Source organism: Balaenoptera ricei, chromosome 11, assembly GCF_028023285.1.
Source record: "Balaenoptera ricei isolate mBalRic1 chromosome 11, mBalRic1.hap2, whole genome shotgun sequence".
NCBI classification, from domain to species: domain Eukaryota; kingdom Metazoa; phylum Chordata; class Mammalia; order Artiodactyla; family Balaenopteridae; genus Balaenoptera; species Balaenoptera ricei.
The window spans coordinates 24435210-24454765 of record NC_082649.1 but is presented as its reverse complement, the minus strand read 5'-3'; the positions used below and the strand labels follow the sequence as shown (position 1 = coordinate 24454765).

Genomic DNA, 19556 nt, shown 5'->3' with positions numbered 1-19556 from the left:
TGCAGGCGTGGGCAACAGCAACCAATATCTCGATAGCCACGGGGCGGTCTGGGACCCCGGGAGGGGCGGTGGCTGCAACTCCGGCCCCGCTCCGCACAGCTGGGCCAGAGCAGCACCACCCCCGCGAGCAGGTGGCAGCGCCGCCCGCGGGGAGCCAAGCAGGCGGGGAGCGCCGGGGGGCAGCGGCGCGCACTGGGGGCCGAGAAGCAGGCTGCGCCGCGGGCCGCCGGCAGCGGGAGGCGGGCCCGAAAGAGCGGGCCTCCGCGCGGTATTTGGCACGCACGCGCAGACGGGCCGCGGGGCCCGGAGGCACAGAGGAGGGGGAGCCAGAAAGAGGGGGTTGCTGAACGTATTTCCGCTCTGGCGGACAAATAATACCGGCCAAAGGAGAGGCCAGGCCGTCCGGCCCTTTAACCGTGTGGGGGGGTTGCTGGTGAAGAAAGGGGGGTCGGGAAAGGGGGAATCCTGCTCCTTTAATTCCCTCCCCTCTTCCTCCTCCCCGAGTTCTCGCCGACGCCGCCGCGCGCGGGGCCTGGAACACACGCCACGAGCCGCCCCCGCCCCTCCCCCCTTACGCCCACGCGGAGCCGACCCCGCGCGCGCGCCCCGTGCACCCACGCGCCTGCGCGCTGCCCAGGCCCTGCCCTGTGTGGGGGCGCAGTCGGCCCCGGGGGGGGGTGGGGGAAATAGGGGGGGAAAAAAACAGCGCGCGGAACCCGGCCAGGTGAGAGGCGCGTGCACTCAGGGTCGTGGGGCTGGTTGGGGGGGGGGGGCGTGCCACGGAGTTCTGAACGTGGGGGGGGGCCGTGCACGATGCGTGCAGGCAAGAGGGGAAGACGTGAAAGGCGCGTGCAAACGTGCAAGGGGGGTGGTGGAGGAATGAGGCAGCGGGTAAAGGGGCGGGGTGAGAAGAGGCTGCAACCGGGGCCACCTTAGAACCCAGGCCTCTGCTCCCCCTTCCGCCGGCCTTCCCCCGTGGGCGCGCGGGCTCACCCCATCTTCGCGGGCTGTCGGGCTGGGGGGTGTGGACGCCGCTGCCCCGCCCCCGGGAACCACGCCTCCCTCCTTTCGGAGGGACAGCGCCTCCCCGGGGGCTGGGGAAACTGAGGAAGAGGCTTGAAAACTGGATGATCTGATGCTGGGAGGGCCAGGCAAGAATGGGGGTGCGAGGCCTGGAGCTTTGGCCTAGGAAAGCTGGAGACCTTTGTCTCTGACCGGTTTCCTTCCCAACCAGGGTGGCCCACCCCCGCCACAATGGCCTCTGGGGTGGAAGTCCTGCGCTTCCAGCTGCCCGGCCACGAGGCCGCTACGCTGCGGAACATGAACCAGCTCCGCGCAGAGGAGCGGTTCTGCGACGTGACCATTGTGGCCGACAGCCTCAAGTTCCGCGGCCACAAGGTCATCTTGGCCGCCTGCTCGCCGTTCCTGCGGGACCAGTTCCTGCTGAATCCCAGCTCTGAGTTGCAGGTCTCCCTGATGCACAGTGCACGCATAGTGGCTGACCTGCTCCTCTCTTGCTATACGGGCGCCCTGGAATTCGCCGTCAGGGACATTGTTAACTACCTGACGGCCGCCTCCTACCTGCAGATGGAGCACGTGGTGGAGAAATGCCGGAATGCCCTCAGCCAGTTCATCGAGCCCAAAATAGGCCTCAAAGAGGATGGGGTCAGCGATGCCAGCCTTGTGAGCAGTGTCAGTGCCACCAAATCCCTCCTCCCTCCCGCCAGGACCCCGAAGCCAGCCCCCAAACCCCCACCCCCACCCCCTCTCCCCCCTCCACTCCTGCGGCCTGTGAAGCTGGAGTTCCCGCTGGATGAGGACCTAGAGCTGAAGGCCGAGGAAGAGGATGAGGATGAGGACGAGGACGTGTCTGACATCTGCATCGTCAAGGTGGAATCGGCCTTGGAGGTGGCACACCGGCTCAAACCTCCCGGAGGCCTGGGAGGAGGTCTGGGCATCGGAGGCTCTGTGGGCAGCCACCTTGGGGAGCTGGCCCAGAGCAGCGTGCCCCCCAGCACTGTGGCTCCACCACAGGGCGTGGTGAAAGCCTGCTACAGCCTGTCCGAGGACGCGGAAGGGGAGGGCCTGCTGTTGATCCCAGGAGGCCGGGCCAGCGTGGGGGCCACCTCAGGCCTGGTGGAGGCAGCAGCGGTGGCCATGGCTGCCCGGGGGGCGGGGGGCAGCCTGGGGGCGGGGGGCAGTCGGGGACCCCTGCCCGGAGGCTTTTCCAGTGGCAATCCCCTAAAGAACATCAAGTGCACCAAGTGCCCGGAAGTGTTCCAGGGCGTGGAGAAGCTGGTCTTCCACATGCGGGCGCAGCACTTCATCTTCATGTGCCCGCGCTGCGGCAAGCAGTTCAACCACAGCAGCAACCTCAACCGCCACATGAACGTGCACCGCGGCGTCAAGTCGCACTCGTGTGGCATCTGCGGCAAGTGCTTCACGCAGAAGTCCACGCTGCACGACCACCTCAACCTCCACTCGGGAGCGAGGCCTTATCGCTGTTCCTACTGCGATGTGCGCTTCGCTCACAAGCCTGCTATTAGGCGGCACCTCAAGGAGCAGCACGGCAAGACCACGGCCGAGAACGTGCTGGAGGCCAGCGTGGCTGAGATCAACGTCCTCATCCGCTAGCGCTAGCGTGACAGGCGCTGGGTCCCTGGGCTGGGGGGAAGGGGGCTCCTTGGTCCAGGAGAATAGGGGGGTGTGGGGGGCAGGGGCAGGCAGGTGCGGTGGGGAGTCTGAGCAGACACACACATCCTGAGGGAGGGGCCGAAGATTCCTTAGAAGACCCTGCCTCTTCAGAAGAAAAGGATGGACAGGGAGAGAGTTCTTTGAGAAGGCCAAGGGAATAGGGGGTCCCAGAGAAAGATTTTCTTCTCTTGGAGGTGCATGGATATGTGGAGGGAGGGGAAATGTCCTATGGGATGAGGAGGGGAAAAGACTGGAAAATATTTTATTCCTGGCTACGGCTGCCCAGGAAGAGGTTCTGGCATTTCTTGAGGTAGGGGGTGGGTGGGTGGGAACTGGGAGGGAATTTGGCAGGAGGCAGCTTACCTGCTCCTGCTTGGACTAGATCCTTGGGAGAGGGAGTGGTAGGGGGAAAGGATTATTGAATTCCGGAAAAGGAAGGGGGAGACAGTTCTTGCATGCTGGGGAAATGGGATGGGTACAAGGCTCACCAAAATTCTAGGGAGAACAAAGGAAGATGGCAGGTAAGAGAATATGGGGGTGAGCATCCTGGGTAGATACTGGGAAGGGGGGTACAATAGCAGGAACTACGAATAGTGGTGGGGGTGGGGGGTAGGGCACTGAGATGAGAGGCGGCAAGGAGGGCTGTTGCAGTGGGGGAGGGAGAGGAGTAGAGACTTATACAGTATTTTTTAAGAAAACAAAACGTATTTTTTAGGATTTTTTCTGGAGTTTGGGGTTTTAGTTTTTCTGCTTTTGTTTTTCCACAAAATAAAAAAAATAAAAAAAACTTTTTTTTCTTTATACTCTTTCTGGCAACTGCATGTAAATGACTATCCCACCCTAGACCACCTCACCCTCTGATGCCATTTTCTAAGTACCCAGAGGACACAACTCATGCAGGTCTCATGCCTGAAGGAGCCTTGAGAGGGGAAGGGGAGTGTGACAAGTGGGCTCCTCTGGCCAGAGACCCTCCCAGTTCTGCATCCTCAACTCCTGTCAGATACCTCACAGCACAAGTGTTCCGTGATTGGCGGAGGTGTTAACAAATGACCTACTCTAGTTGAGTTTGGTATCAGGGCTAGGGATGGGGTGTAGGTGTGATCGTTGTGCCCACCAAAATTGTAAGCTGGAGCCAGTGTTTGGGCGTTTTTGGTCTGGGGAATGGGTTCCTGTCCTGAAGAAAGATAAAAACCACTGTTTGGGTTAGGATGTGGAGAAGACTACAATTCCCAGAAAGCTCTGGAATAGTTCTTAACCGAAGAGAACTACAGTTCCCAGAAGACCTTGAATTGGCCTCAGGTGCCCTATACCCTCTCCACTTGCCTGTGTCAAATATCGCATGTGAAATACAGATATTTTCCAAACTTCGACCAGATGTAATACCTACAGAGACGGTACTCTAAATACTGCTCTCAAAGTTGTGTGTCCTGGTGTCATATCACTCATACTTCCACTGTCGGCTGGGCTATGACCAACGGAGTGCCTGCTATGCTTGTGAAGCGTTTGGCAAAAAAAGTTTACTTATTAGAGTGTTACCAGACAGTAATGACTCGGGCCTCTGGGGGCGTACCTGGATCTCTAGTGCATGTGGTGGCGTGACATGTCTGGCATAAATGGAAGAGACATTTAGCCCCAGGTTTTCAAAAGGGGTCGCTGCTCCAGGGGACACTTGAAACTGCATGCTAGAACCAGCCAAGAGTAAAGGTGTCTTCCGCGCGTCCCCATCGCCCCCTTCTTGCTCGTTAGAGAAGCGAGGCCAAAACTGAGGCCGAGTCTTCTATCTAGTGACCCAGAAACTAGAAAGCAACCAGAAGCGGGAGAAGCACACATGGGTAGGACTGGAAATACAGCCGCTGCCGAGAGCCGGGAGGCTCAGTGGCTCCGCTAGTTACCTAAAGCCAGGTGGCAGATGGAGAAGCCACACCTGGACCCAGGCGTGCCTCGCCTTCGGTTCCCAGCTGAGCTGAGGCCAGGAATGGCAGGAATTCTCCCCTGCAGCCCCCAGCTTAGAACAGGAACTGCCATCTCTGAGACCGCTCTCGGGGGAAAATGGCCAGAAAGCGCGTAGTGGCTCCTTTAAGGCTCCTCCTAGCCCTCCCTCCTCGCCCACGTGACCCGGGGCGGCCGCGCGCCGGCTCGGCCCCCCGCGCAAGCGGCGATGGCGGCGGCGGCGGGAGCTGCAGCGGCGGCGGCCGCCGAGGTGCGGAAGGGGAGGGGGAGAGGCGGGTGCATGCCCGCGCGCGCGCCCGGGGGAAGCGCGCGCCCGTGCAATGCTCCGGGGGTGCATCGGGGCCGGGGGGCCCGGGCGAGACTTGCAGCAATCCGGAGGGCCAGCACCGGGGGCGGATGAGGGGACCAGGGGGTGGGAGGTGGGGGGAGTGGGCACCGAGGCGCGCGTGCAGCCGCCGGCTGCCCCCGAGTGGGCAGCGGGCGCCGGCGCCCCAGGAACACGCGCGAGGGGCACGAGGGGCCGTCCACCGGGCTGGGGGGCAGTGGGTGCTGGAGGGGTTGGTGCCCGGGGTCCCCGCGGCCTGGGGGACAAAAGGGGAGAGGCGCGTGCAGCCGGGAGGAGGGGGCGGGGCCGGGGTGCGGAGGCCCCGCCCCCTCCCCCTCCTCTCTTCTCGGCCCCTGAGATGCGGGGTCTACCGAGAGGGAGGGGGCTGATGCGGGCCCGGGGGAGGGGTCGTGCGGCCCCTCCGGGCAGTCGTGGCCGCGGAAGGGGGGGGCCCCATAGAGGAAGAGGTAGGCCCCGGAGCCTCCTGTCTCTTCCCAGGGCCCAGGCGTCCTGGGCCCCTCAACTTCCTACAGGACTGACCAGCTCTCCTATCCCTTGTGTCCCCTCCCAGGGGGAGGCCCCCGCTGAGATGGGGGCGCTGGTGCTGGAGAAGGAGCCCAGAGGAGCCACCGAGAGAGGTGAGTGCAGCAGAAACAGGCCCAGTTGGACCTTCACCTCCCCCAACACAGGATCTTTTGAGCCCTTAGCCCTGAACTTTTTCTTTTCCATTACAGTTCATGGCTCTTTGGGGGACACCCCTCGTAGTGAGGAGATCCTGCCCAAGGCCAACCCCGACTCCCTGGAGACTGCTGGCCCCTCATCCCCAGCCTCTGTCACGGTCACCGTCGGCGATGAGGGGGCTGACACCCCTGTAGGGGCCACACCACTCATTGGGGACGAACCCGAGAATCTCGAGGGAGATGGGGACCTCCATGGGGGCCGCATCCTGATGGGTGAGAGGCCAGGGAGCCTGGGGGTGAGGTGGGGTATTCTCTGACTTTGCCTCCCCTCTTATCTTCTGCCTGCGTGCCTGTGTTTTTCAGGCCATGCCACGAAGTCATTCCCGTCTTCCCCCAGTAAGGGGGGTGCCTGTCCCAGCCGAGCCAAGATGTCAATGACAGGGGCAGGAAAATCACCCCCATCAGTCCAGAGTTTGGCTATGAGGCTGCTGAGTATGCCGGGGGCCCAGGGGGCAACAGCAGCAGGGCCTGAACCCCCTCCAGCCACAGCCAGCCCGGAGGGGCAGCCCAAGGTCCATCGAGCCAGGAAAACCATGTCCAAACCAGGAAATGGACAGGTGAGGCTTAGGGGGAGGTTTGTGGGGGTGGGAGAGACAGAGTAATTAACCATAAACCTCTTGTGGGCTGCTTTTTTACAATTTAGCTTCAGGTCTTTTCTTATCCAGTCAGTGCTTCACATATTTACCAAGGTTCTACTGTGTGTCAGTTTCTCTACTGGGACTTAATCTGGAACAGACAGGTTTCTATCTTCCTGGGGTTTACATTCTTAGGCAGAGGGGAGTAAAAAACACAAATGTTAAAGAGTTAATTATGTAGTTAATGTCTTAATTACTCTTATGATAATGACTAGAGAAACTTCAAACCACTTTTCCTTTCTACCTCAAAGCAGGCCCCAAGGGAACTTCTCCCTTCTTTGAAACTGCTCCTGCTGTTTTAAAGGTTTTACTATGAATCTCTACAGGGAAGGAGCTGAGGGCCACAGAAATGTCCAAGGAGGGAGATGACAAGAGCCCCAGAATCTCAGAAGCTTTATGACAGTGTTTTTAGGGTTCTTGGCATCAGTGTTAGATGTGGGATGTGCTTGACACAGTTCTTATTATTGGCATGGAACTTCAGATGGCATTTTAGAGGGTGTGGCTCACCACCTCACCCCCACCTGGGGCTTGGCTCTAAGCTAATCCAGGCAGAACCATAGATGCTCCCTGACCCTAAGTGTGCTCCCTCTCCGCCCCCAGCCCCCAGTCCCTGAGAAGCGGCCCCCTGAAGTGCAGCATTTCCGCATGAGTGATGATGTGCACTCGCTGGGGAAGGTGACCTCAGGTCAGTCCCACCCCCCACCTACCTGCGGCTTGCCTGTGCTAAGGGTTTAGAGTACGGGCCTCACTCCTTTCTCTCTCTCCTTCCAGATGTGGCCAAAAGGAGGAAGCTGAACTCAGGAGGTGGCCTGGTGAGCCAGGAGAGGCAGGGAACAGGGCCTGGGCCTCTCCAGCTGGGGGACTGCTCTGAGGGATCCTAGGAGCTGGGGCTCCATCTCGCCCTCAAGGGAGATGGGGCGTTGGTGAGGGAGTGCCAGCAGCTTCAATTTTTTTCTTTAAATCTTTTTCTAGTCAGAGGAGTTGGGTTCTGCACGGGGTTCGAGAGAAGTGACCCTGGAGAAGGGGGACCCCGGGTCCCTGGAGGAGTGGGAAACGGTGGTGGGGGATGACTTCAGCCTCTACTACGATTCCTACTCTGTGGATGAGCGGGTGGACTCTGACAGCAAGGTGAGAGGGAGCCAGCCGCCCTCCCAGCCAGCGCTCCCCCGCGTCCAGGGCTCGCTCTCCAGTCTTTCCTGCCCCACTTTCTTCTCTCCTTCCTTTTCTGAACACCCACTAACTCACTGCCCCATACTGTCTATAACTTATTTCCAGTATATGCTCTACCCCATATCATCCCCTTGCCCCTCTCCACAGTGATAATCACCATCGTGGACTTGGGGTTTAACATCCCATTTTATGGTTTATTTGTTGTTTGTTTGCTTGTTTATTCCTTTGCTCCTTGTTTGGTTTTATTTCACATATATGTTTGTCCATGCAGCATAATGCTTAGTCTTGCCTGTTTTGCTTTTCATTCGTTTTATCGTGGAAACTTTCAAATATACACAAAAGAATAGAATAGTGAGCCCCCAGGTAGCCATCACCCAGCTCCAAGGATTATCAATACACAGCTGATCTTGACTCATCTCTTCCTCCCCAACACCCACACTTACTGGATTATTTCAGAGCAAATCGCAGATACCGTATCATTTTATCTAGAAATATTTCCACAAGTATCTCTAAACATAAGACCTCTTTCTGTTTTTAAAAAATTTACAAATAATTTTTTTTTTCCGCCATGCGGTATGTGGAGATCATAGTTCCCCAGCCAGGGATCAAACCCATGCCCCCTGCAGTGGAAGTGGGGAGCCCTTCCACTGGACCACCAGGGAAGTCCCTACAAATGATGCTTTAACACCATCATCTTGCTATCAGTCAGTCTTCACATTTTCTCGGTTGTTTCATAAATGAGTTTTCGTATGTCAGGTTTCAGTGAGGTCCACACCTTGATTTGATTATTTGTCTTAGGTCTCTCTTGATGTATAGGTTCCCTATTTAAAAAAAAAACAAACTTGCCATTTATTTATTGAAGAAACCAAGTCGGTTATCCTACAGAATTCTTCACATTTAGGAGTTGGCTGATTGGGTGGGGATTAACACATAACCCTCTGCCCGATGTTGCATCACATCAGGCATGGAACATTTGGTCTTTTATTAGTGAAGTTAAGATCAGTGGATTCAGGAGATGTCAGCCTGACTTCATTATAGCGTTTCTAGTTTTTTTTGTTTTTCGTTTTAATCTTTGGCTGTGTTGGGTCTTCGTTGCTGCGCGCGGGCTTTCTCTAGTTGCGGCGAGCAGGAGCTAGTCTTTGTTGCGGTGCGCGGGCTTCTCATTGTGGAGGCTTCTCTTCTTGCAGAGCACGGACTCTAGGTGCACGGGCTTCAGTAGTTGTGGTACGTGGGCTCAGTAGTTGTGGCTCGCGGGCTCTAGAGCACAGGCTCAGTAGTTGTGGCGCACAGGCTTAGTTGCTCCGCAGCATGTGAGATCTTCTCGGACCAGGGCTCGAACCCATGTCCCCTGCATTGGCAGGCAGATTCTTAACCACTGCGCCACCAGAGAAGCCCCTCTAATTAGTTTTTCATTTAGTGTTTTCAGTCTTGCCTCTTTATGAACTTCATCAAGAGTCTCATACTATACGTTTGTTATCTAGAACGTATTCCTTTCTTTTCCTGTTTACTGTTATGTTGCCAAGATTCATCACGTTGTTGCATGTCACCATAGCACCTTATTTTTTATTACAGTATAATATGCTACACCCCCTCTCTGTATCCAGCCCTTTTCTTCCTTTCCTGTTCACACTCATCGTCACCAGGGAGCCATCCGTGGAGAATTGTTGTTTTCTTGATCCCGCCTCATTCTCTGAGTCCCGGGGATCGGATGTGTCCTGCTCTGCCTCTCTCCCAAGTTCCCCCCAGCAGAGAGCTGTGGCCTGGGCGTCACTGTTTCTTCAGCCCCACTTTGCCTCTCTTCCAGTCTGAGGTCGAAGCTCTGGCTGAACAACTGAGTGAGGAAGAGGAAGAGGAAGAGGAGGAAGAGGAAGAGGAGGAAGAGGAGGAGGAGGAAGAGGAAGAAGAAGAGGAAGATGAAGAGTCAGGCAATCAGTCTGACAGGGTAGAACTGGAGGCTGGCGTCCCCGGAGGAGTGGGGGCTTCGGGGACAGAGGTCTGAGTCCTCAAAGGAGGGGGTTACGGACTGGGGGCCGGGCTCTTTAACGCTCTTCCTCCTCCCCAGAGTGGTTCCAGCGGCCGGCGCAAAGCCAAAAAGAAATGGCGGAAGGACAGCCCGTGGGTGAAGCCATCACGGAAACGGCGGAAGCGGGAGCCTCCGAGGGCCAAGGAGCCACGAGGTGAGAAGGCTCCTCTGTTTTGGGGTCCCCTCCTCCAGCCCCCTCCCGGCCCCCAGAGAGCATGCATGCACACACACGCTCAGCATGCACACCCGCATGTACCCCCGCATCCAGGCACCTGTGAGCTCGCACTCTCACTCTCTCTGTCTCTGTGTCAGGAGTGAATGGTGTGGGCTCCTCAGGCCCCAGTGAGTACATGGAGGTCCCTCTGGGGTCCCTGGAGCTGCCCAGCGAGGGGACCCTCTCTCCCAACCACGCTGGTAATTGCCAATTGCCGGGATAGGGAGCCACTAGGGGGCGCCCTCGGGGCCGGAGGGAATGGGGAGGAGGGGAACCCCGCTGGAGCTGGGGTGTCCATGGCCAGACTTTGGGGGTTCTGGAGCACGGAGGGAAAGTCAAGGCGGGGGTGAGAGGCCCCAGGAGGGGTCCCGGTGGGTGAGAGGCTGGGCCTCCCTCAGCTCCCTCTTTCCTCCATCCAAGGGGTGTCCAATGACACATCTTCGCTGGAGACAGAGCGTGGGTTTGAGGAGTTGCCCCTCTGCAGCTGCCGCATGGAGGCACCCAAGATAGACCGCATCAGCGAGAGAGCGGGGCACAAGTGCATGGCCACGGAGAGTGTGGATGGAGAGGTGGGCCTCTGGGCTGGTAGGTGAGTTGCCAGGGCATCCAGCCCCAGAGCCCAGCCTCACCTCTTGTCACCCATCCTCACTGCGCACAGCTATCGGGCTGCAACGCTGCAATCCTCAAGCGGGAGACCATGAGACCGTCAAGCCGCGTGGCACTGATGGTGCTCTGTGAGACCCACCGCGCCCGCATGGTCAAACACCACTGCTGCCCAGGCTGTGGCTACTTCTGCACGGCGGTGAGTGACCAGTGGGGCAGACAGGCAGCATGCCCCATGGGGGTAGGGGCTCCCAGAGCCTGGCCACATTGTTTTCCTGCCCCCAGGGCACCTTCCTGGAGTGTCACCCTGACTTCCGAGTGGCCCACCGCTTCCACAAGGCCTGTGTGTCCCAGCTGAACGGGATGGTCTTCTGTCCCCACTGTGGGGAGGACGCATCTGAGGCCCAGGAGGTGACCATCCCCCGGGGGGATGGGGTGACCCCACCGGCTGGCACTGCAGCCCCTGCCCCCCCGCCCCTGGCCCAGGATGCCCCTGGGAGAGCGGACACTTCCCAGCCCAGGTACTGGCTTTGCCCTTCCTTTCTGTCTGCTCCCTGCCCCAGTCCCCGTCTCCCCTGAACATTCACACCTTCTCCCACAGCGCCCGGATGCGAGGACAGGGGGAGCCCCGGCGTCCACCCTGCGACCCCCTGGCTGACACCATCGACAGCTCGGGGCCCTCCCTAACCCTGCCCAGTGGGGGCCGCCTCTCAGCTGTGGGGCTGCCACCTGGCCCAGGCCGGGAGGCCCTGGAAAAGGCCCTGGTCATTCAGGAGTCAGAGAGGTGAGTAGGGGTTGCCCTCGGGCACAGCAGCTAGGACTGGGGCTGGAAGTGTGGAGCTACAGGTGTTGGGACCGATGCTTGAATCTGGGGACTCAACCCCCTCTCCCTCCCTCACCATGGCAGGCGGAAGAAACTCCGTTTCCACCCCCGGCAGCTATACCTGTCCGTGAAGCAAGGGGAGCTGCAGAAGGTGATCCTGATGCTGTGTGAGTATTCCACTCCTTCGTTCAGCAAACCCTGCCTGAGCACCGATTATGTACCAGTCACTGGACTCGGGGCCAGGAGGGCAGCAATGAGGGACGTCGTCCTTGCCCTGAAGGACTTAGTGTGGTGGGGGAATAACCCGTGATGATGGGGACTGGGGACTGTTCTGAGTGCTTATGCACGTTCACTCACTTAAATCTTCCCAGCGGAGGCCCAGAGAGGTTAACTACCTTGCCCAGTGCACAGCAGTACTAAGGGGCAGGGGCAGGGCCATTTGAACTCAGGCAGAGCTGGTGCTCTCCTTACTCTGATCAGTGCCGTGCTGCAGTGGAGGTGAGCACAAAGAAGGCCCAGGAGGGGTCCCTGACTCAGGTTGGGGCCCTGAGAAGCCTTCCTGGAGGAGGTGCCACCCACCCCCTAGCTTGCTTACCACCTGTCCCTCCCTCTCCCGGTGTGGCGGGCCCTCCCCACAGTGGACAACCTGGACCCCAACTTCCAGAGCGACCAGCAGAGCAAGCGCACGCCCCTGCACGCGGCTGCCCAGAAGGGCTCTGTGGAGATCTGCCACGTACTGCTGCAGGTCAGCGCGGGCCCAGCCCTAGGACCCCCCTCCCCTGCCCAGCCCCTCCCTGGTGCCAGCCCGCGTGCCCCCTCCTTGCAGGCTGGAGCGAACATCAATGCTGTGGACAAGCAGCAGCGGACGCCGCTGATGGAGGCCGTGGTGAACAACCACCTGGAGGTGGCTCGCTACATGGTGCAGCGCGGGGGCTGCGTCTACAGCAAGGTGCGCGGCCGCGCAGGCCGGGGTGGGGCTCAGGGGCCGGGCCTGAGGTGCCAGCCAGCCGGCTCATCTGCCTGCATCGCCCTCAGGAGGAAGACGGCTCCACCTGCCTCCACCACGCAGCCAAAATTGGGAATCTGGAGATGGTCAGCCTGCTGCTCAGCACGGGACAGGTGGACGTCAACGCCCAGGTCAGCGGCCGGGCTTCCGGCCCAGCCCCCTGGGGTCCTTGCCTCAGCCTCAGGCTTTAGGTCCCCTTTCTCCCTCATCTGACCTCTGACCCTTTCCCTGCATTTCACACTGTTCCAGTCTGTCCCCATCTCTTTTTCCCCCTTCGTTTGTATGTCTCTTCACTCTCTTCTGTTTCTTTCTTTTTTCTTTTTATCAGTTTTCAGAATGAGTTGCGGCCTTAATCTCTAGAACTGTCCAGTGAGATTCCTTACTAACTCAGTTTTTCACGTGTTGGAGGTGTTTTAGTTTGTGTCATTCTTCTTGATCTTTGGGTTTTTTTAATTTTAATTAATTTTTATTGGAGTATAGTTGCTTTACAATGTTGTGTTAGTTTCTACTGTACAGCAAAATGAATCAGCTATACATACACATATATCCCGTCTTTTTTGGATTTCCTTCCCATTTAGGTCACCACAGTGTGTTAGGTACAGTTCCCTGTGCTATGCAGTATGTCCTCATTAGTTGTCTGTTTTATACGTGGTATCAATAGCGTATATGTGTCAATCCCAATCTCCCAGTTCCTCCCATCCTCCCCTTCGTATCCACACGTTTGTTCTCTACGTCTGTGTCTCTATTTCTGCTTTGCAAATAAGATCATCGTTACCATTTTTCTAGATTCCACATATATGCGTTAATATAAGATACTTGTTTTTCTTTTTCTGATTTCCTCCACTCTGTATGACACTCTCTAGGTCCATCCATGTCTCTACAAATGACCCAATTTTGTTCCTTTTTATGGCTGAGTAATATTCCATTGTATATATGTGCCACATCTTCTTTATCTGTTTCTCTGTTGATGGACACTTAGGTTGCTTCCATGTCCTGGCTGTTGTAAATAGTGCTGCAGTGAACATCGGGGTGCTCGTCTTGATCTTTGAATTGTTCTGTCCTTTGTCCAGAAGAAGCCCCTTGCCATAGGCTCCTGTGGCTTTTGAAATGACCCAGTGGCCTTTGAGAGCATCCTTTTCAGTACCTATCCTGCCCCAGACTCAGGATCTACCATTTCTCTAAGAAACTCTGGTTCCTTTAAATGGGAAGTATTTTTTAGAGACTACAGTCTGTGTACGTAGGGGTGGTCATTATTATTGGGTTCCTGCTTCTAGGACTTTTGAGTGGGCAGATCAAGGAAATATGTATTTTTTATTCTTTTAATTTTTTTTTTTTTTTAATTCATGTATTTATTTATTGGCTGTGTTGGGTCTTCGTTGTTGCACGCGGGCTTTCCCTAGTTGCGGCAAGCGGGGGCTACTCTTTGTTGCGGTGTGCGGGCTTCTCATTACGGTGGCTTCTCTTTGTTGAGGAGCACAGGCTCTAGGCGCGCGGGCTGCAGTAGTTGTGGCACGCGGCCTCAGTAGTTGTGGCACACGGGCTTAGTTGCTCCACGGCATGTGGGATCTTCCCAGACCAGGGCTCGAACCAGTGTCCCCTGCATTGGCAGGCAGATTCTTAACCACTGCACCACCAGGGAAGTCCCAAGGAAATACATACTTTTTAAAAAGAGAAAAATCACTTCGCAGCCTTGAGCAATAGGCACTTACTAGTCCCATTTTATAAACGAGGAAACTGAGACCCGGAGCCGTTAAATGACTTGCCCAGCGTTCCACAGCCTGTGAGTGGTGGAGCTGGGACTCTGAGCGTGAGTCTAGCTCCGGAGCCTGTGCTCTTGACCCCATCTGTTTGGGTGAGCAGGGCTGGAGCTGCCTCTCCACCCTCCTCCTTCCCTCCCCACCCACAGGACAGTGGGGGGTGGACGCCCATCATCTGGGCCGCAGAGCACAAGCACATCGAGGTGATCCGCATGCTGCTGACAAGGGGCGCCGATGTCACCCTCACAGACAATGTGAGAGTTTGGTCGGGATGCGGGAGGTGGGTGCAGCCCCCCGCCCCTGAGCAAGGTGCCGGCTGGGTTCAGACCTCTCCCCGTGCCACCTCCACAGGAGGAGAACATCTGCCTGCACTGGGCCTCCTTCACCGGCAGCGCCGCCATCGCAGAGGTTCTCCTGAACGCCCGCTGCGACCTCCACGCTGTCAACTACCACGGGGACACGCCCCTACACATTGCAGCCCGGGAGAGCTACCACGACTGCGTGCTGTGAGCCTCCACCCCTCCCCCACCTGGACACTCCTCTGCCCCCTGTCACAGCCCCGGACCCCACAGGCTTCCCGTCCCCTCCCAGGTTGTTCCTGTCACGCGGGGCAAACCCTGAGCTGCGGAACAAGGAGGGGGACACGGCGTGGGACCTGACCCCTGAGCGCTCTGACGTGTGGTTTGCGCTCCAGCTCAACCGCAAGCTGCGGCTCGGGGTGGGAAATCGGGCCATCCGCACTGAGAAGATCATCTGCCGGTGAGCCTGGGCTCTCTCTTTACCCAGAGCCACCTCCGCCCCCTCCCCCGGCCCCTCGAATCCTCTGAGTCCCCAAAACCACCTCTGTCCCCCGTCCGCCCGCCACACGCACACATCAACTAGATACACCAAATAAAAATAGACAACACCCAGCTAAATTAGAATTTCGGGTGAACAGTACATACTTTTTTAATGTTAGGAGTGTCCCATGCAGTGTTTGGGACATACCTGTACTAAAAAATTGTTTCTTGACACCCTGAAATTCAGATTTAACTGAGTGTCCTGCCTTTTATCTGGGCACCTTACTCCCCACGCCCCAGTGAAGCCCCAGAGCCACCCTCTTCCCTCACCCAGCCCTCTCCCCACCTAGGGGAGTCCTCACCCCATGCTCTAGCCACCCAGCTCCATCTCCCCTCCTGCCAGGGACGTGGCTCGGGGCTATGAGAACGTGCCCATTCCCTGTGTCAACGGTGTGGACGGGGAGCCCTGCCCCGAGGATTACAAGTACATCTCGGAGAACTGCGAGACGTCCACCATGAACATAGACCGCAACATCACCCACCTACAGGTGAGTGCAGGGCCCTGGGCCCTCCTCCCAAAGGGACACCCAGAGCCACCAAGTACAGCTGGGCACACTGTGGGCCAACGAGGGCACCTGGCCAAGGTGGTGGGGCTGAAAGGGAGCTCTGGTGTGGGCTTGCATCCACCTAGGGAGGGGGTCCTTTTTCTAGGACACGTGAAGGTATCACATGGGCTCATGGTGGCCCTAGAGACACCCCCATCAGCAACAGCTTGATTCCCCCTCATCCTGGGACCATCACCATCACTGTCCTACAATGTGGACCCTAGAGGAAGGACAGCAGTTGTGGGGCAGGGGGCAGTGGAAGCTGAGGGGCCAAGGCTGATTCTGGGGGGTGAGCTGACCCTGCCTCCCGCCCCAGCACTGCACATGCGGGGATGACTGCTCCAGCTCCAACTGCCTGTGTGGCCAGCTCAGCATTCGCTGCTGGTATGACAAGGTACGTGCCCTCACCCTGGCCGCACACGCACTCATCCACTCCTTTGGGGGAGCTGGCCTCTGACACCAACTCCCTGGGACCTTGTCCCTCACCTTCTACCCTGTGGGGGAAGCAGCAAAGAGGGCAGGGCGAGACCTGGGATTCCTAGGATGTTGCCAGGACAGAGAGGGGCCTGGCCCAGGTATACGCAAACCCAGGGCGATGGTTGTGTGTTTCCTGTTGGATAAACTAAGAGCATATGTGGCCTCCCCCAGCCTGTCCTCCCTGTGTCTGGGTTGGGGTCAGCAGTGGATTTTTCTGTGAAGTCTTGGGAGTCCTGGGCAGCTGAGGTGGGCACCGCACAGAAACCACTGTCCTCCCCTCCCTCAACCCCAGGACGGGCGGCTGCTCCAGGAATTTAACAAGATCGAGCCCCCGCTGATTTTTGAGTGTAACCAGGCGTGCTCCTGCTGGAGAAACTGCAAGAACCGGGTAGTGCAGAGTGGCATCAAGTGAGGCCCAGCCCCTCAGCTCCCCTCACTCCCCTTTCTCCCTTCTCTCCCTCGGGGCGCTTCCAGGTCACGCCACTGAATATCACCCTCTCTCCCACCCCCAGGGTGCGACTGCAGCTCTACCGAACAGCCAAGATGGGCTGGGGCGTCCGAGCCCTACAGACCATTCCCCAGGGGACTTTCATTTGCGAGTGAGTGGTGGGAAGGGGGTACTGTGGCTCCTGGGGGCGTGGGGCTGGATGCAGGGCCACGGCTGACTCCCAGGCCTCCCTCTTTGCCCTCCTCCCTGATGGGTCCCAGCTCTTCATGCTGCCCCCACTCTGGCCAGCCTCCTCTGACCCCCATCCCCCAGCCTCCGCTCTGGCCAGACCACAGTGCCTGCGTCTTTCCCTCCCCTTTTCGGTGTATTTCCGAGCCTCACACTCCCTCTCCCCTGCCCTTCCCAACTGGGGAAAGCCCCAGTTTTACAGACAGACAGAGCTGGGTGTCCTTGGCCAAGTTCACAACCTCTTTGAGCCTCATTTTTCTTGTCTGCAAAATGGAGGTGATAACAGCTACCTTTCTGTCCACCTCATCAGGGGCCTCAGGCCTCTCCATCCATCAATTCTTTCTCTTCCCAGTATCCGTTACCTCTTCCTGTCCCCTGGCTTTTACTCCACGGCCTTCAAACGTAATCTAGGTCTCCTTTGGCCTTAAAAAAGAAAAGAAGAAAAAAAAAGAAAAAAAGTCATCCAGCCCCAATTGCCTATTTAAGAAACCATTCATTTTTCTTCCATCATGTCATCTCTCAATTTGACTGAGACAAGCGACCCCTTCCTCCTGGGCCTCAGTTTCCCCATCATCCACTCACTGCTCATCCCTGTCCAAATCTGCCTTTACCCTCACCCCGCTGCTGATGCCGCCTCTCAGCAGTCCCGCTCCCTGACCCGTGTGTCTCAGTCCTCATTCTCCTGGCATCTGCCACCCCCCTTAGCTCTGGCTCCCATGACACCGTCCTCACCCGCGACCCATCCATTCTTCCTCTTCACCAGCTCCTCTCCCACTACTTTCCAGACGTGGGTGTGCTCACCCCCAGTTCTTCATAGCTCCTGTGGCTCCGTCCCTTCCTGCCGTCCTCACCCCTCTCCTGTCAGCCCAGCGTTGCCCCCACCTGCTGGGTGATCCTTAGTCCACAAACCCCCGTGTCTACGCCTGAACAGATTTCCCCACCCAGGCCGACTGCCCACAGATACTGATCCCTTCACCCCAGAGGCTTGGCGCCGCCGTGCTCACCCGATTCATCCTCTGGTGCGGCTCGAGCCCCTCCCTCTAACTTCCCCACCACTGCTTCTCCAGCTCATCCCTGGCCCCACTCTGCCGGTCCCGCCTGTTGATCTAGTTGTCTGGTGGGACCCCAGCTGGCGGGAGTGTGTCCTGTGTGTACCCTCACGTGCCTGTGTCGCCAGGTTCCTCCTCCTGATCCCCCTTCTGGGTGGGGGCCACCCACCCCCTCCCTCCCAGATGATGTCCGCTATCCTTGGGGTCCCACTGTGCCTTGGGTCGCCCACCCCAGCTCCAGCTGTGTTGATCTGTGAGATTCACGAACAGCTGGCAAACAGTGGAAGAGGAATCGTGGGGCTGTGAGGAGAGACAGGGCCTGGAGCCTGCTCCCGGTAACCCCTGCTCACCTCCAGAACCACCACTCCCTGCCCGACAGGTATGTCGGCGAGCTGATCTCTGATGCTGAGGCTGATGTGAGAGAGGATGATTCTTATCTCTTCGACTTAGACAACAAGGTGGGCAGGAGACCCCTCTGCCGCCCTCCTCTCAGTCAGCAGATGGAAACCTGAGGAGGAGGGGCTGGGTGGTCAGGGGGGTGGGCAGGTTGGCCCAGCCAGCAGGGTGGTGGTAGATGTGATGAATGACGCCCTCCCATCAGGATGGAGAGGTGTACTGCATCGACGCCCGTTACTACGGCAACATCAGCCGCTTCATCAACCACTTGTGTGACCCCAACATCATCCCCGTCCGGGTCTTCATGCTGCACCAAGACCTGCGATTTCCACGCATTGCCTTCTTCAGCTCCCGAGACATCCGGGCCGGGGAGGAACTGGGGTGAGGCGTCCTGCGGCTCGGCCAGGGTGTGGGAGATGCAGCAAGCCCAGGACCGAAAGCAGACGGCTGGCGAGTGCCTGGTTTCCAGGCATGGATTAGAGCAGAGCTTCTCCGATGTCACTGTAAACAGAGTCCTGAGCCTCACAGATTCTGAGTCAGTAGGTTTGGGATGGGGCCTGAAGAATCTTCACTTCTAACAAGCTACCAGGCAGTGCTGGTGCTGCAGGTGCATTAGAACAGAGGAGGGCTTAGAGCCCATCCAAAGATGGGGGTGGGTGCTTTGGAGTGGGTCTGGGTCCCACAGACCTCTTGTGCTTCTCTGACAGGTTTGACTATGGTGACCGCTTCTGGGACATCAAAAGCAAATATTTCACCTGCCAGTGTGGCTCTGAGAAGTGCAAGCACTCAGCTGAGGCCATTGCCCTGGAGCAGAGCCGCCTGGCCCGCCTGGATCCCCACCCCGAGCTGCTGCCTGAGCTCGGCTCCCTGCCCCCCGTCAACCCCTGAGAGAGGACCACAACCCCTGGACAGCCACCAGCTCAGCAGCCACCTCTGCCACTTGCTGCCCACACCTGGGGGTGCTACCGTCTCCTCTCCCCCTACCCCTTCACACATTCCTCAGTCAGATCCCAGCCAGGCCCTGGAGGTCTGACAGCCCCTCTCTCCCAGAGCTGGTTCCTCCCTGGGAGGGTGACTTCAGGGCTGGCCACACCCCTGTTCCCCACCCTCAGCTGAAGTTTAATGAATTGAAATTGGGCCTCTGTGCTAACCGGTTTCCTTTGTTCTCAATAAATGTTGGGTTTATAATAAACTGGGTGATGGTTGGCGGAAAAGCACACACAGCCAGAGGGAATGTGGGTCCAAGGGGCAGAAAGAGGATGAGAAGCAGGCTGGACAGGTGTGGCTGGTGTGGATTACCCTCCAGGGGAGGGGGAGGGTTGTGAGGGGATTACTGTGGGGCAGGGTCTAGTCAGGGCAAATCTCATCTCCACACTTAATCTTTGGCAGGAGGGTGTAGGCGTGACTGTACTACCGATTGAAGTAGTTTGCAGAATTCTGAAGGGTTTTCTTTAAGCGTGTGAGTCCTTGAGGCCATCGTCCATGAGGCCGGAGCAAGCAGCCCTGACCTGACCCACGTACCAGGCTTGCCTTCCAGCTTCCAGCCCTCCAGCTCAGAGTGTAGAAGGAGGAACTAGAGTGTGTCGGGGACCACAGGCAGGGGTGTGGCTGTGACGTGAGGGTGGGAGGGCGGG

At 57.9% G+C, this 19556-nt stretch overlaps 2 protein-coding genes across 10 annotated transcripts; both read left to right on the top strand.

Annotated features, from left to right (window-relative positions):
- Positions 1–249: 249 nt before the first annotated feature.
- On the top strand, positions 250–2694 carry ZBTB12 (zinc finger and BTB domain containing 12). Of its 2 annotated transcripts, none has more exons than XM_059938433.1 (2): positions 250–268; positions 1235–2694. In XM_059938433.1, exon 2 carries the CDS (start codon positions 1255–1257, stop codon positions 2632–2634), a length of 1380 nt encoding a protein of 459 aa, XP_059794416.1. In that variant the 5' UTR covers positions 250–268; positions 1235–1254; the 3' UTR covers positions 2635–2694. The 2 variants fall into 2 exon arrangements, with proteins under 2 accessions (XP_059794416.1, XP_059794415.1); XM_059938432.1 differs by lacking the exon at positions 250–268 and adding an exon at positions 308–724.
- Positions 2695–4837: 2143 nt separating this feature from the next.
- EHMT2 (euchromatic histone lysine methyltransferase 2) lies at positions 4838–19114 on the top strand. Of its 8 annotated transcripts, XM_059938419.1 has the most exons (28): positions 4838–4894; positions 5541–5607; positions 5704–5922; positions 6013–6266; positions 6945–7029; positions 7116–7156; positions 7317–7472; positions 9319–9456; positions 9577–9691; positions 9850–9951; positions 10172–10320; positions 10410–10553; positions 10640–10875; positions 10956–11138; positions 11262–11344; positions 11816–11922; positions 12004–12126; positions 12213–12314; positions 14090–14194; positions 14292–14446; positions 14532–14699; positions 15123–15267; positions 15641–15718; positions 16094–16209; positions 16314–16400; positions 17906–17984; positions 18128–18303; positions 18630–19114. In XM_059938419.1, the coding sequence occupies exons 1-28, from the start codon at positions 4853–4855 to the stop codon at positions 18808–18810; spliced, it is 3636 nt and encodes a 1211-aa protein (XP_059794402.1). In that variant the 5' UTR covers positions 4838–4852; the 3' UTR covers positions 18811–19114. The 8 variants fall into 8 exon arrangements, 7 of the variants coding, with proteins under 7 accessions (XP_059794402.1, XP_059794403.1, XP_059794404.1 ...); XM_059938420.1 differs by lacking the exon at positions 9850–9951; XM_059938416.1 differs by lacking the exon at positions 4838–4894 and having other exon boundaries at positions 5312–5607.
- Positions 19115–19556: the final 442 nt, after the last annotated feature.